At 44.5% G+C, this 15,044-nt stretch overlaps 1 protein-coding gene across 1 annotated transcript; it reads left to right on the top strand.

Annotated features, from left to right (window-relative positions):
• Positions 1 to 3,014: 3,014 nt before the first annotated feature.
• LOC130726456 (histone H3.3-like) lies at positions 3,015 to 12,336 on the top strand. Its single transcript, XM_057577716.1, has 5 exons — positions 3,015 to 3,029; positions 11,402 to 11,473; positions 11,575 to 11,651; positions 11,760 to 11,850; positions 11,945 to 12,336. Exons 2-5 carry the CDS (start codon positions 11,402 to 11,404, stop codon positions 12,113 to 12,115), a joined length of 411 nt encoding a protein of 136 aa, XP_057433699.1. The 5' UTR covers positions 3,015 to 3,029; the 3' UTR covers positions 12,116 to 12,336.
• The last annotated feature ends 2,708 nt before the right edge of the window (positions 12,337 to 15,044 follow it).

Genomic DNA, 15,044 nt, shown 5'->3' with positions numbered 1-15,044 from the left:
AGAAAATTGAGAAGGCAACACTGGCGGTCCTTGTCACCGCCCGGCGGTTGAGACCTTATTTTCAGAGTTTTCCAGTAAAGGTGCGGACGGATTTACCCCTAAGACAAGTGTTGCAAAAACCGGATTTGTCAGGTAGATTAGTCGCCTGGTCGGTTGAATTGTCCGAATATGGGTTACAATATGATAAGCGAGGCACGGTTGGCGCACAGTCGCTGGCTGATTTTGTGGTGGAGTTGACCCCAGATCGGTTTGAAAGAGTGGACACTCAGTGGACTCTCTTTGTAGATGGATCCTCCAATAGCAGTGGGAGCGGCGCGGGAGTAACGTTGGAAGGACCAGGAGATCTAGTACTGGAACAATCGCTGAAATTCGAGTTCAAGGCCACAAACAACCAGGCAGAGTATGAAGCTCTCATCGCCGGGTTGAAGTTGGCGCGGGAAGTAAAGATCGGAAGTTTGTTGATAAGAACGGACTCGGAGTTGGTGGAGAATCAAGTGAAGGGCACTTTCCAGGTCAAAGATCCCAATCTGATCAAGTACCTTGAGCGAGTGCGATATTTGATGACACTTTTTCAAGAGGTTGTAGTAGAGTATGTTCCTCGGGCAGGAAACCAGCGGGCGGACGCGTTGGCCAAATTGGCGAGCACGCGGAAGCCCGGGAACAACAAAAGTGTGATTCAGGAAACGCTGGCGTTCCCCAGCATTGAAGGCGAGCTCATGGCATGTGTGAACAGAGGGGCGACGTGGATGGGACCCATATTATCTATCTTGGCGGGGGACCCGGCGGAAGTGGAGCAATGCACAAAGGAGCAACGGCGAGAGGCGAGCCACTATACTCTCATTGACGGACACTTGTATCGCCGTGGTTTTTTGACGCCATTGCTAAAATGCGTACCGCCGGAAAAATACGAGGCGATAATGTCTGAGGTGCATGAGGGAGTGTGTGCAAGCCACATTGGGGGGAGATCTTTGGCTTGCAAGGTGTTAAGAGCGGGATTCTACTGGCCCACCCTCAGGAAAGATTGTATGGACTTTGTGAAGCGGTGCAAAAAATGTCAAGTGTTTGCTGATTTGTCTAAGGCACCGCCAAAAGAGCTGGTAACGATGAGCGCCCCATGGTCTTTCGCCATGTGGGGTGTGGATTTGGTAGGACCTTTTCCGACCGCCAGGTCGCAAATGAAGTTTATATTAGTGGCGGTGGACTATTTCACTAAATGGATTGAAGCCGAGTCCCTGGCCAAAATAACCTCTGCAAAAATAGTCAACTTTCACTGGAGGCATATTGTTTGTAGGTTTGGGATCCCAAGGGCGATTGTATCCGATAACGGGACCCAGTTTTCAAGCAACCAAACAAGGGAATTTTGCAAGGAAATGGGCATACAGATGAGATTTGCCTCTGTGGAGCATCCGCAAACGAACGGGCAAGTAGAATCTACGAACAAGGTAATTCTGCATGGACTAAGGCGACGGCTTGAGGAAGCTAAGGGAGCCTGGCTGGATGAACTCCCAGTGGTACTATGGTCGTACAACACCACTGTGCAATCTACTACAAGAGAAACCCCCTTTAGGATGACCTATGGGGTAGATGCCATGTTGCTGGTGGAGATTGACAATTTCACATGGCGGACTCGGCCGGATTTTGAAGGGGAGAATCAAGCCAATATGGCGATGGAGTTGGATCTTTTGTCCGAAACGCGTGACGAGGCGCACATTCGGGAAACGGCGATGAAGCAGCGCGTGGCCGCCAAGTACAATAGTAGGGTTCGCGTTCGAGATATGCAAGTTGGCGATCTGGTCCTAAAGTGGCGGTCAGGAGCCCCAGGAAACAAGCTGACTCCGAACTGGGAAGGGCCTTACCGCATTATCAAGGTTCTTGGTACAGGGGCCTATCACTTGGAGGAGCTTGATGGAAGGCGATTACCCAGGTCGTTCAACGGTTTGAGCCTGCGCTATTATTACAGTTGATCGTGGGTAAAGTGAATTCACCGAAGATAGATATTTTCAGTTTCTCTAAAAGTACCTCAAAACTCTCCATTGTAACAAAAGCGTGCTCTTTTTCTCCGAAAGGAGTTTTTTAGCGAGACGCTCCATCAATAAAACGAAAGTTCATGAAATTCACATCCAAAAATTCCAGGGATTCCCTGACGATCGGAATTGCCGATCGATATAAAGAATTACGGCGATCACTAGGTGGGACAAGCTTGATCCCCAAAGGGGCTTGCTGGAACCCTGAAGGTGGCGGCGATTCCACAAAGGGCCTTTGACGCCTGGGAATCTCCCCCCGGAAAGTCTGATGTGATCGCCGGTCCCGTAAACGACGTGCTGGGTAAGTCTCGCCAGAATACGACGAGCACCATAAACTAGGCAAAAGACTTAGGACCCCCAAATGGCCATTGGGACCCAAGCATTGTAAGCCCCGAGCGGGCAAAGCCCCGGGCGAAGCCCTCAAGAATGGAGGCCGTTTATTCCTTTGTGGAAAATGTCTAAAAGTCTTGGCGGTGAAATACCAAGCAACAAGTCCTAGTTAAAATTAATGCACGAAGTCGTTAGGCGTAATTCAATCATATGACGCGTGAAAAATAGCGCGAGATATAAGGTCGGCGAATGAATAAGGTGGAAGGCGAGTGCTTGGTCACTCAGGATGTTGAGTATCTTATTACTCCGGCGTGTTGGGGCGTTAAACTACGAAATTCATTCTTAAATTTTTTAAACAATAAGAATGCGGCGACCAAAAAAAAATGTACGGCGAAGGCAATCCAACAAAATTTACAAAGTATTCAGAGGCGATATAAAAACTATGGCGAAAGGTTGCTTATATATAGGAATGACGGAAAAGTGCATTACAGAGGGTGGTAAAGGCTAAGTAAAATTAAAATTACACTATTCATTATTTCTTTCTTCCTCTTCTGTTTCTTCTTCTTCTTCTTCAGTTGCCGTCCAGAGGTGTTGGTCAATCAGAGGAGGATCATCAGGACCAACCAGTCCTTCAGCGGTGATCTCTTTCAATACTCCCATAGCGCTAAAATCAAGGTTCGGGAACAAATGTTGGGCCTGGTGTAACACCCCGATTTCGGTGGCGTCACTTTAGTAACCAAAAATAAACTTAATGCGGAAAAACGTGAATATTTTTTTTTTTTTGATAATAACTAAGACAAGACTGAATTAAATAAAACCCAAATGCGAAAAGCAATAGAACTAATATACAATATATAAACAGCCCCCGCTGCAAGTAACAACCTCGTCACGAGTAAACCTCCAGTGACGGTAATAGAAGAGTAGCGCCCGTAGGAAATATGTACAAACCGAATATAAAGGTAAGTGTCCGCAACACTATCCCTCAAAACTGAGAATAAGCTGACCCAATGGCCTGAAAATAAGACCTCCTAAGTCCAGCCAACTCTCTGTGATTCCCATAAGGAAACCACACAAAAAGCTATAGGCGGAACTACCCTGTCCCCTAAAGAAGCAAATGAAGCAAGACTGTCAGAGCTAAACTCTACTCCTACACTAATCCTAACTCGAGGAGCTCATATCAACACTCAAAACTATGTGCTAGCATGATCGTCGTTGAATCTGAATCCAGAACAACTAAGTCTACCAACCCTATCCGTCCTCCCCTCGCAACTGCAGTGCGCTCCGATGCTGGACTCACGGGCTTAGGGCCCGAACCCTGATCATCAATGACCGCTACGCTGGGTGCACTAGACCCTGTCGAAGGCACTCCCACTGGCTCCTCCTCTGAGGGATCCTCCTCGTCTGAAGACAACGGTGGTGGTGGTGGTCCTCCAAGTCCTGGTCCACAGTGAACGCCCGGTGGCAAGTTGAAGCTGACAGAGCATCTCCTCAACACTCCTGACCTCAGGAGTCCTCCACTATCTACGTGGTCCTCCATGATACGCCCCGAATACGTCGCTCGATGGCTCGCGGGGTCAACCACCCACGACCCGGGGTCGTCATGATCGATCATCTCGTACCTAATCCCCCCCGAAGGGTGGACCATTGTGAACCAGTCCGCAATGGACATCTGACAAAAGGCATTGTCCGCCAAAACACACACAGAAGACGCGAGGGTCAACTCTAAAGAACTATGTAGATAATAAACCCAATAGGTACAGATGATAAAATAGCCACTTAGGCTTATAACTAGGGATAGCATCCTAGGGTTTCATGTTCCATAATGAACGTAAATGACAACAATAACAAATAGCATGTTCCAAATAGGATTAACAAATAACAATCACACTCGACAACTAAATTAGTATGCATGTTGCATGATATGCAATGCAGGTTAACCCAGTCAACCAATATGCATTCCGGAACGGATGGACATCATCGGAACAGCCCTAGCACCAGCCACGGTGGGACCATTTCGGCCCGTGTGCCTCTTACTCCAACAACAGCATGTAGTCAGATCAGCATAAAACCCGAAGGCCTGCCATTTCGGTCTGCTACTAAGAGTCACCTAGCAGCGCTCTTACGCGGAAATCCTGGTCTTATAACCAATTTTGGAATCCGTCGGGGTCCGGTATCTCGCCGTGTTTAAACCACTTAATGAGTGCATGCTATGCAGTGATTAGCCAAACAACGTCTCCGACCTCACTCGACACGTCGCCACGTGTTCTAGCTAAATTAATGTCTCTAAAAGCTTACCCTAAGGTAAAGTCGATTCTGCGACAAAAGGCACTTCTTCACAACAATATAGTAATTCATGATGATCTCCAAATCATCCGACTCATCTCAATCCGATGGTCACAACTGCTCAACGAGCACAGAGTATCACACTCTCGGAAACTAACGGTTTCCCGGACTTATCCCCAGGATAGCCCAACCACATAGCTGCTCCAACAGCACAACAACAAATGCTGCTCCAACAGCACATCCACAACACATACTCAACGCCTCTCAATTTTCTCAGCACTCGGATCCGACGAAACTTCTCGTTTTCCTAAACTATGATTTGCATCCGAAGCTTCCTTTCGAGTTTGTTATCATTACTTAAAGATTTAGAGGTTTTTTAATGTCTTATGAGTTTTCTTTACAAAATAGTATCCTTTTAGTCTTATCGCAAATCCTATCAGTTCTCGGGATCTCCTAATCCCCAAATGACTCCAGAGAATGTCTCGATCCATAAACATCATAACAAGGCCCGAATCTCATTCGTCCTATCAAGCTTTCTCAAAACTCTCAAAATAAAATCGGCATGACCTGCCCGCTATTCTCACCGTTCAGAAACTCAGATTTCATTGCATAAGTATAAATAACTCAGCACAACCAATCAACATGTCATATATCAATATATTAAGCAATAACCACGTAGCACTTAGCATATAAGGCATGCACCACACATCCTAAATTACCCAATTAGCACTTAGCATGTAATTCACTCATCAAAAACATTCAGTAGATGCATCATCTACATTGTCAGCCGAAGCCTCAGAAAACATTTTCCAATCACACACAATCCAGTGCATAAACAGTAAACAATGTCGACAGCATCGACCCTAAGTATTAACTAGAGATTCAGTGAGAAGCCCTCACCTGAAGGTTCTCCAGAATGATCGTCAAACGCTTCCTCACACTCAAAGTGTTGTTCCTCAGAAAATTCCTCAAAAGTTCCTTTAAAACAAAATCACAGAAATACTATCAGAATCACAGAAAAGGAAATTTTCCTCCCCCCCTTAAATAGGTTCGGCCACTTTTCACAATTAGGAGACTCGATTTTTCTTCGATCAAACTTGGTTCCTATGCTATCATTAGCCGTAACTAAGGGTATTCTGAACTCGGAAAAATTATCGGATCAAAAACTGTCGCAGGGGTATTTTGGTCATGATTTTTAACTTAGAAATTTCAAAACTGAAATCCCAAAAACCAAATTTGACAGGGACGTCACCAACGACGTTTATGACAACTAATCCTACTAGCACTAAGCTAAGGCGATAGTTTTTAGCCTAAAGGTTGAAGCTTTACTTCAAAAACTCCAAAAATGGGTATTTAAGGCTAAAATTGATTCCGGCGGAATTCCGGCGACATAACGGAAAATCTAATCCGGCAGAAGTGATCTTGGGCACATACAGAAGAGGTTTAGAATCAGAAATGAAAGATTCGGGATAGTTTTGCAAAAATCCATAAACTATCAGCTCAGAAAAGTCTACAGAAAAGCTATGGAAAAAGCGATCAGAGGTAAGGATTAGCGACTATACCTCGAAACCTTGAAGTAGCAACTGATTGATCGACGATCAAGCAAGGATTGAACAAAAACTCTTCTTCCTTCTTCCTTGTTCTTGGCCGCGGGTTTGGAGAGAAAAATGGAGGAAAATTTGTGTTTTTCTTCCTTTCTTTGCTATATATAGAAGATGGAAATTCGCGGGAAAATGAAAGTTTCGCGAATCTGATTTTTCCGGCGTCATTCTCCGTGAATTAATAGATATGTTTTGGCAAAAGAATTCCAAAACTATAAAGAGGTCTCCTTGTATTTTTGGCAACTAATGCATAGTCGGTATAAAACTATTTTACCCGATAAGTTGCTTTTTGCATCGAATGTCGGAATAGAAAACTTCCTTCTGAAGAAAGATTGAAATCATCAAGAGAAATGGGTGTACGCGTGTGGAATATTCATTTGAAGCTCTGAATAGAAAAAGTCTTCATTGTCGAGAAATTCTAGGGTTTTGAAATACCAGGGTTTCGGTTTCGGCAAACTTCCGATGATTGGAATCGGACGTTCGTAGATCCTAGAGTTTCGCCTCGAAACGATTTTGATATATGGAAAAAGAGAAGTTCTAACATTTCTCTGAAGATTTTTGGAATTAACTTCCATCGTGCCTAAAAGTGAAAATTAGCTATATACTAGGGTTTCTGACCTAGGTTGAAGCGTAAAACGATCGTGCTATAACTTTTAACGATCATAATGTAATCCTTGAACTTTTCCTGAACTTTCTCCTTCATAAATATATTTCATTTAATAATCTTTTGTTCAGGTTTCCCTTCATATTACATCATCCCTAATCGTGAATAAGAAATTTATTCACTTAGCATAAGCTTAAAAACTTGGGCTATACACCTGGTCTTTGGCGAGGTAGAAGCCGCGCTCGCGATTGTCATAGGCAATGTCAGCGTCTTGTTCTCTCGCCTCAGCGGCTTTGGCTTTCTCCATCGCCAGCTCGTCCTCTAGCCCTTTAATCTTCGCAAGATGGGTAGTAATCTCGGCATCTTTGGTGGCGAGGGCTTCCCCATGAGCTTCGTTCGCCTTCTTGATCTCTTCGGACGTGGCTCGCATCACCGCCTCCATGTCAGACTTCGCCGAAGCCAAGGACTCAGCGGACTTTTTCTCTTGCTCCGCCAGCGCCTTTTTCACTGACTCCAGCTCAGCGCGCAATGCTTCGAGCTCTAACTCCTTAGCAACCAGCGCCTCGTCCCTGGCGATCAAGTCTTTCTCAGCTTGGTCTTTTTCCTTTTTGCAAGCTTGGAGACTTGCATCGAGATCATCCGCTTCTTCCTTCATCAGCGCCAGTTGATCCTCTAGTTCGCCGATTTTAATTCCCGCCGTGCCAATCAACTTGTCAGCCTAGAATTTTTCTTTGCCCGCTTGATCTAGCAGTTTGTCGAAGCGTTTCTTCCAAGCGGCGGCGTCCTCCTGGTACTTGGTGTTCTCAGTCCTCAACCGTTCAGTTTCAGCAGCGGCGGCGTTGAAATTGTCAAACGCATGGGCAAAAATACACCCAGCGCGTAGAAGACAAGCAAGGGTTTCCTCCTTGGTTTCATTAATACCCCGGCTCAAAACTTCTTTCTCTATGGCGTCACGGTTGAGGCCGGTAAGCAAGAATTCTGAAGGTTCAATGGCGTTGGGAAGCATGTTGTAGTAGCTGGAGGAGCCGCCCTCTTTACTAGGAGCTTGCTCGATCTGGGTCGCTTCAAAGGTAGCGGCGGCATCAGGAGAAGGTCTCTCTTCGTGGCGAGGCGGGGAAGACGCGGAGCGCCCATCATTTGTCGGGGGCGGGCTAGGAGGTGTGTCTTGGCGAGGGGGAGACCTGGGGGTTTCATTTTCTTTTTCTTTCTCCCCAGCAGGAGCATCGGAGGACGCAGCAGCTTTTGTGGCATTGACGGCGACAAGTTTCTCAACAGCTGAGGGTTGAGAAATGTTGGTGGTTGTGTTGGCGGATGGTGACTGGTCAACAGAGGTTGTTGTGGCACCGGCGGAGGCGGCTGTGGCTGGTAACTGGTCAACAGAGGTTGTTGTGGCATCGGCGGAGGCGGCTGTGGCGCCTACAGTAGTGGACTTGGCGGCGGCTGCGGTGGCCGCGCCCGCGGTAGCGGAATTGGGAGCTGGGATGGTGGTGGACTCGGTGGCCGTGGCGGCGGAGGCTTTGGCAACCTTTTTGCCTTTAGGCGCAGCGGCAGTAGTGGGCTGAGCGCCGGGGGTGGAGGAGCCGGCGGCAGAGGATACTTTGACCAATTTCCTCCTTTTGGGGGCTTGGGCGCCCTCAGCTTGGTTCTCAGCACCGCCCCGCTTTTTCCTATCGCCCTCGTTGTTGAACTTTGGAGAAAAACGGGTCATTCTCCTCTCACGAGCTTTCAAGAGCTCGGCGTTGGTGAAATTCATATCTTCTGCAACATTAAATAAGGAAAAAAGGGGGGGTCAGTAGCAACATAAGAGATAGGAAAGAAAATATAGATGATAAAAGTTAACTATTAGTGACCTAGATATTTGGGTGTACTTGAGCGGGGAGCACCCTCAAGGACTGTTGAGCAGTCAAGAACAGGAAGTGGGGCAAGGAGATTTAAAAGGGCTTTGTCGTTGGCAGACAAAGATTCTTCTGAAGGATCGGTAATCCCATTAGGCTTCTCCGTCCAGTAAAGGGGAAAAAGGGCAGTCCCATCCCTAAGAGTGAAGGCTTCTGGATAGGCGGGGTGAACCGCCACGCGGAAGTATCTTCGGGCAAAGGAGGACTTAGCGTTGCTTTTATGAGGATTCAAGCATTTACGGCCAGCCCGGGCCTTTAAAGAAATCCACCCTTTATTTTTGATGGACTTGGGGTCAACATCGTAGAGGTAAAAGAAGCTGGTGGGAGATGGGGCGGTGCCAACAGCGGCGCACAAGATCTCAAAGCACCGGATGAAGGCCCAGGCATTGGGGTGAAGTTGGCAAGGAGCCGCGTTGATATCGCGGAGAACGGTCTGAATGAAGGGCGAAAAAGGAAGTATGACTCCAAGCTCGCCAAACATATACTTATAGGTAAAAAAGAAATGAGATCCCTTTACATCGCCGTCGGCCCTGTGAAGCCAGGGGCGGTCTTCAGCACTGCAGGGCCAAATCCGGAGTTTGGCGTTTATTTCGTCATCATCAGACAAACCGCCAAGGCTACTTATGAATTCCACGATAGTCTCCCTATCTTGGAAAACGGAAGGTTGGTCAATGGCCTCGTGTGAGGGCGCTATTTGGACTGGGAGGGGCAGGGTTGTGAAAGTTTTTAATCGATATTGAGGGACCTCCGGGACCTCTAAACGGAGGCCGCCGGCTGCGGTAGAGTCAGGATCACTCCCAGAAGAAGAGGAGGAGTGATTAGGGGAGTTAGGGTTTGAAGCCATCTTCTATAGTCAAATGAGTGAAAGGGGAAAAAGGATGAGTAGAGATATGATGCAGAAGTAAGGGAAGGAGGACTCACTGGAGAAGGATGTGAAGAGTGGGTAGCGGAAAGGGTGGTAGGCAACGGCACCGGAGCGGAAGTTGGAAGAAGGAGCTTGGTAGGCAATAAGGGAGGTAAAAAGTGGTCTCGGAAAAGGATGATTGTAGGGAAGAAGGGTTTTTATAGGCAGGGGGAGAAGTTGGAAAGGTGACGCGTGTTGGACACGTGTGGAAGATTGGAAGTCATGATGGTTTTTTGGGGAAGTGGAACACGTGTGATGGGGTTTACTGCGCACGATGGGACAGTTATGAAAAGTGAAGTGACGGTTCCGGAGAAAGAGGAAAACTGATGTAACTGACGCGTCACGTGGAGCAGTTAGGGATTTGAAAGGTTTTTGAAATAAGAGGAAGCGCGAAAGGCCTCGCCACCATAGAAACCAAACGCCATCGCCTGACAAGTAATACCAGCATTAAAGTTTAGTCACTCGCCAGGGACATTGCCAGTCAACACTTGGGTGATCAGTACATGATCAACGCCTGCCACCTTTTCTCACCGGCGAACGATCGCTCACCTACTCCAACCAATCGCCAGTATGGAGTGGTCGTTCTCGCCGCTTGTGGACTTGTGGACTTGTGGACTTGCCAGTTTGGGTTGTTCGCCAAGACCAAAAATGCTTGTTTCTTTTTGCTTACGCCATGTTGGTGACGTAGTTTACTTCTTTTTTCAAAGCCATGTTGGCAGCTTAGATCCCAGTGTACTATAGGATACATGTAAAAGCATATAAAAGACACACTTAACTCTCATGCTTCGAGCTCGGTGTCTTGTGGACTATTGGACTGGGCGAGCCCCTAGAGGGGCAACGCCCAGCGTGTAGCCCGCCCCGAGGCGAGGCCCTGGCCTTAAGTTGGGCCTCGGCCTTGGAGGCCCAATTGGCCCAATAGGTAGTGCCCAAGCTCTATAAATAAGAGGTAGTTACCAATTGTAGGGGACTTTTGTTCACTTTATGAAATAACACATGAAATTCAGCATTCTCATTCTCTCTTTAGCACATTCTTCCACTCCCTAGGTACCATCCTTTCCTTCAATGTTCATTCCCAGAACACACGCCTCCACTATATATAGGCCCTCATCACCAAACCTCGCAAAACTTTAGATCATTTTCCCCCTCAATTCAATTTGAAGAAGAACGAATCAAAGTCTTTCGAGGTTAGTTTTTTCTTTCCTTTCAGGATTTTGGAAATTGGGGTTTATTGAGTGTTTGTTATCGTAATTTGTTTTACATAATTGTTATCTATATGAAGATTTGATGTGTTTCAAATTTCGTAACAATTGAATTGTTTGATTCTGCATTCTAATTTGGTATTTTTCAATTTGTTCCACTTTTAGGGTTCTGTCTTTTCTAGATCTAGGGAATTAGGGTTTATTGATTCTTCAGTTGTGATGATTTGCTTTACATTATTGTTATCTATTTGAGTTTGAATGATTAGATGCTTTTCAAATTGCGTCACGATTCAATTATTTGATTCTTCTTTTCTAATTTTCGGGTTCTCAATTCCTTTATCTTGGAGTTGACGATAATTTTATTTGCCAAATTCATCGTTTTTATTCATATTTTTTATTTATATAAGAATTAGGTTACAATTATATTTCACCGGTAGCCATGATTGTTTTGATTGAGGGGACGAGAATGTCCATGATCTTTAAATGTTGTTATCAGGTTGTGTTTGTTGTTTTACTTTCTTGTGTTTTTCTGAATTTTTTTTCGGCCGTTGACATATACAGATGGCTCGTACCAAGCAAACTGCTCGTATGTCAACCGGTGGAAAAGTTCCCAGGAAGCAGCTTGCAACCAAGGTTTGTTCTGGAATCATCACCTCAATCCTTATTCTCTTAATTTGTATTGGGTGCTTGAAATTTTGGCCAACGGTTTCATGATTTTGTTTTTTCTACTTTAGGCTGGTCGTAAGTCTGTATCAACCATCGGTGGGATCAAGAAGCCGCATCGTTACCGTCCTGGAACTGTTGCTCTTCGGTCAGTGATCCTTTTCTAGAATCCTTTATATTTTATTGTTTTACTGGGGTTTCCATTTTATTGATTTTTTTATGTTTACTAATTATTAAATTGTTGTTGATGGAACAGTGAGATTAGGAAGTACCAAAAGAGTACTGATGTGCTGATCAGGAAACTCCCTTTCCAGAGGTTGGTTCGTGAAATTGCTCAGGACTTCAAGGTAATGTGTAATTACTGATGTGAGATTCAGGTCTTATGTGTTTTTTTTCTTAATCATTGTGACTCAAGTTATGTATTTTTTCCTGTGGTTGCAGACTGACCTGCGTTTCCAGAGTCATGCTGTCCTTGTATTGCAAGAAGCTGCTGAGGCATACCTCGTTGGACTCTTTGAGGACACCAACTTGTGTGCCATCCATGCTAAGCGTGTCACTATCATGCCTAAGGATATCCAGTTAGCAAGGAGGATTCGTGGTGAGCATACTTGATGTGGTACGTTTGGTGCTGGTCATATGGGGTGGCTGTGGAAGTGTTTTGTTATTTAGATTTCTTTTTGTTGAAGCTTATTAGTGGTATAGTTGTTTACTAGTAGTCTCATCAATTGTGGTAGGAACATACTGCCATAATTTGTGAAGCTCGGATTATTAGTAATTGTGGAGTTTGGTTCTCTGGTTCTGTGAATTCCTATCGTAATTTCTGGACATGCAGGCATTTGGTAATTGTATCTGACAATCTTTTGTTGCCACCTAAGATAGCGGACCTAGTTTATTATGATGCTTGTTTGTTCATGTTTTGGGAATACGACAGTCTTTCAAACAAAAGACTGCATAATAGAACTAGCTAATACATTCCTTCAAATTGTGGTCAACGTTTTCATGAAAACTCCCTTCAATTATCCTTTTATGAATTGATTAAGCGTTATATTTTCCATAAAATGTAGTTATGTAGCAAAAATGATTGACCAATAAATCATGTATTTTGCACCATTAATGCCCTCAATCAGCTTATTGTTTAGCTTGACCCTTCAGCCTCATTGGTGAATGTAGCCTTTATGGTGCTCTCGAATTTGATAAAATTTTGTTGAAGGATGCTACATGAAATTCTATTTGCTGAAGAAGGCATGTTGGGGTCCTGTTACAGCAAGATCACTCAACAAAGTGTTGTGATATTTGCACTGTTTAATGTTTAGTCATAATATTTTGGGAATTGTGATGAACAAAAATGAGAAGTTTTCATAAAGGAACAAGTTTGCACATATTGAGTTCTAGTAATGAACAAAAGATCTATTTCTAGTTATCATAAATACAACATCTTGACATCGTCCCAACACATAAAAAGATGTTGTACCAGTAGCTGTGACTTCCTGCCACATGTTTTTGAGTATTTTCATATATATTACAGTTATACTCCCTCTGTCCCTATTATAAGCCACTTTTATGAGTTTTATTTTTCGCGAAATATAAATCAATTTAGAATATATAAGAAGCATTGATAATTTTTGTATGTCTACCCTTATGCTAATACTTAAAATTTTCCACTATTGAAATTTTTTCTTTATTTCTAAGACCATTATCATTTAGAGATAGTGAAATAAAGGAGAGATAGCTTTCAATGAGGGTAATTTAGGAAAATTATTAAAAAGAACTACAAATTCATTACTACAAACTAATTTTCGTTGCTTCTAGAAGGAAGGATCTAGTGGGATTGTTTCTTTTAATTTTCCCAAGGAAGAGGTTGTTAGTCCTGTTATTTCCCATCTCAATCCACGTAGTCCGGGAATCGAAATCTACCGATCCCCACAGACGGCGCCAAATGTTCTATCCATGAACATCGAGATGAGGTATAGTATCTAGAGTGTAAGGAACGTGATGCGAGATTCCTAGAGAGAATGAGAGCGTAACCGCTTTAGAGAGAAAAAGTAACTGAATTTCAATCTTGTTATTTCTCAAATGAGCTAAGAGTCCTTTACAATTGGTATTCATCCCCTATTTATAGATGTGGAGTTGGGCTTGGCGCCTCTATCCCTTCCTAATGGGCCGGTTGGGCCTCTGGGAGGAGGCCCAAGTCCCTGGTCTGCTCGTCGCCCTAAGCTGGCGCTCCTGGGCGAGGGACCCTAGGGTCTCACCCAGTCCATCCACGAAACATAGCCACTTCATTAGCCCTGAGAATCTGAGGATGCTGCTTGAGAATGATCTCAGTAAGAAGTGAGGGAAATGAAACAGGCAGCTTCACAGCAAAAGTATCAGCATGCTTCAATGTCTGCTAAAAAACAAAAGCACCAAAATCAAACGCAATGGACTTGCCAATCCTATAGATCAATTTGGCAAGAGTTACAGAAACACCAGAGGTATGCTGAGTAGGAATGTAAGGCCCTAAGTTCAACTTGGAACAAATTTTATGGAAGTTTGAATAAAATTGAAGTTTTTGGCTATGTTTGATAACTGGCAGATTAGAACTGTCAACTTGTGCGAATTTTTAGAGGGTCTTAACGACTTCATTTGGGAAAACGTCCTTCATGAGCGTTGTAGCCCTTTAAGTCTAGAAAATTCTCCAAGTGGTTTCGTGTCGATCCGATATCTGTAGCTCCAGATATCCCCGTTTTAGTGAACGTAGTTCCGGCTGTACAGTGCCAGCGGGATTATTACATTGTTTTTCTTCTAAGTCCGAATTTAATTATGAATTTACCTTTGAGGGCTTAGGTTTTAGTAAGTTTCAGGTCTGATTAGGTAATTAGACTGGTGGGTTAAGGTTGGACTTGGGTCGGGCTTGTGGAAAACAAAACCCTAGCCCACTTGTGGTTTGCATGGGATTAAGGGGAAAACCCTATTTTGTTTCCCTCATTCAGAACAGAACCTGCACAAGTTTCACGTAAGAACAGAAAGGGAAAATACAGAAGAGAGAAAAGAGAGAACTCTAGAGAGAGAGAGAGCAAGGGGAGCCGCCGCCCAAGCCACCACCACCGCCGTGTAGCGCGCGCGAGAGGAGAACGACAAGGGGGAGAGTTTCGCGAGGAAGAAGGAAGAGAGAGGAACGAGGACAGCAGCGTTCTGGACTTTGTTTTCATCACCAAAGCTTCTTCTTTTCATCTAAATTCATTCAAAACCCGAGGTAAGGGCTGGTCCTAGGACTTGGGTAGTTTATTAGGGACTTGTTGCTATGTTTGTTTGTGAAGAATCTTGATTGTTGAGGGTTTGCATGAGGGTTTGGGTTGAAGGTTTGCTTGCTGTACTATTATCATATGAGACCTATGTGATTTGATTTTATTGCTGGAACATAGCTTAAAGCCTTGGGCTGAGATGGTTTATAGCTTAAACTAGAGGTGGAAGTTTCGCTGCCAGTTTCCTGTACTGGACAGCGGACTTCAGAGCCCCTTTTTACCTGTTTATGGTCATCAAATGAAAAAGTGATTAAAATGAA

The sequence above is a fragment of the Lotus japonicus genome, chromosome 6 (assembly GCF_012489685.1).
Source record: "Lotus japonicus ecotype B-129 chromosome 6, LjGifu_v1.2".
Taxonomy (NCBI): Eukaryota; Viridiplantae; Streptophyta; class Magnoliopsida; order Fabales; family Fabaceae; genus Lotus; species Lotus japonicus.
The sequence above is the reverse complement of the archived record's forward strand: the minus strand, read 5'-3'. Positions and strand labels throughout refer to the sequence as shown.

Coding starts and splice junctions, on each gene's coding strand:
- LOC130726456 (XM_057577716.1), top strand. CDS start 11,402: ATGGCTCGTACCAAGCAAACTGCTCGTATGTCAACCGGTGGAAAAGTT. Junction 11,474..11,574: donor GGAAGCAGCTTGCAACCAAG/GTTTGTTCTGGA, acceptor TTTCTACTTTAG/GCTGGTCGTAAGTCTGTATC. Junction 11,652..11,759: donor CCTGGAACTGTTGCTCTTCG/GTCAGTGATCCT, acceptor TTGATGGAACAG/TGAGATTAGGAAGTACCAAA.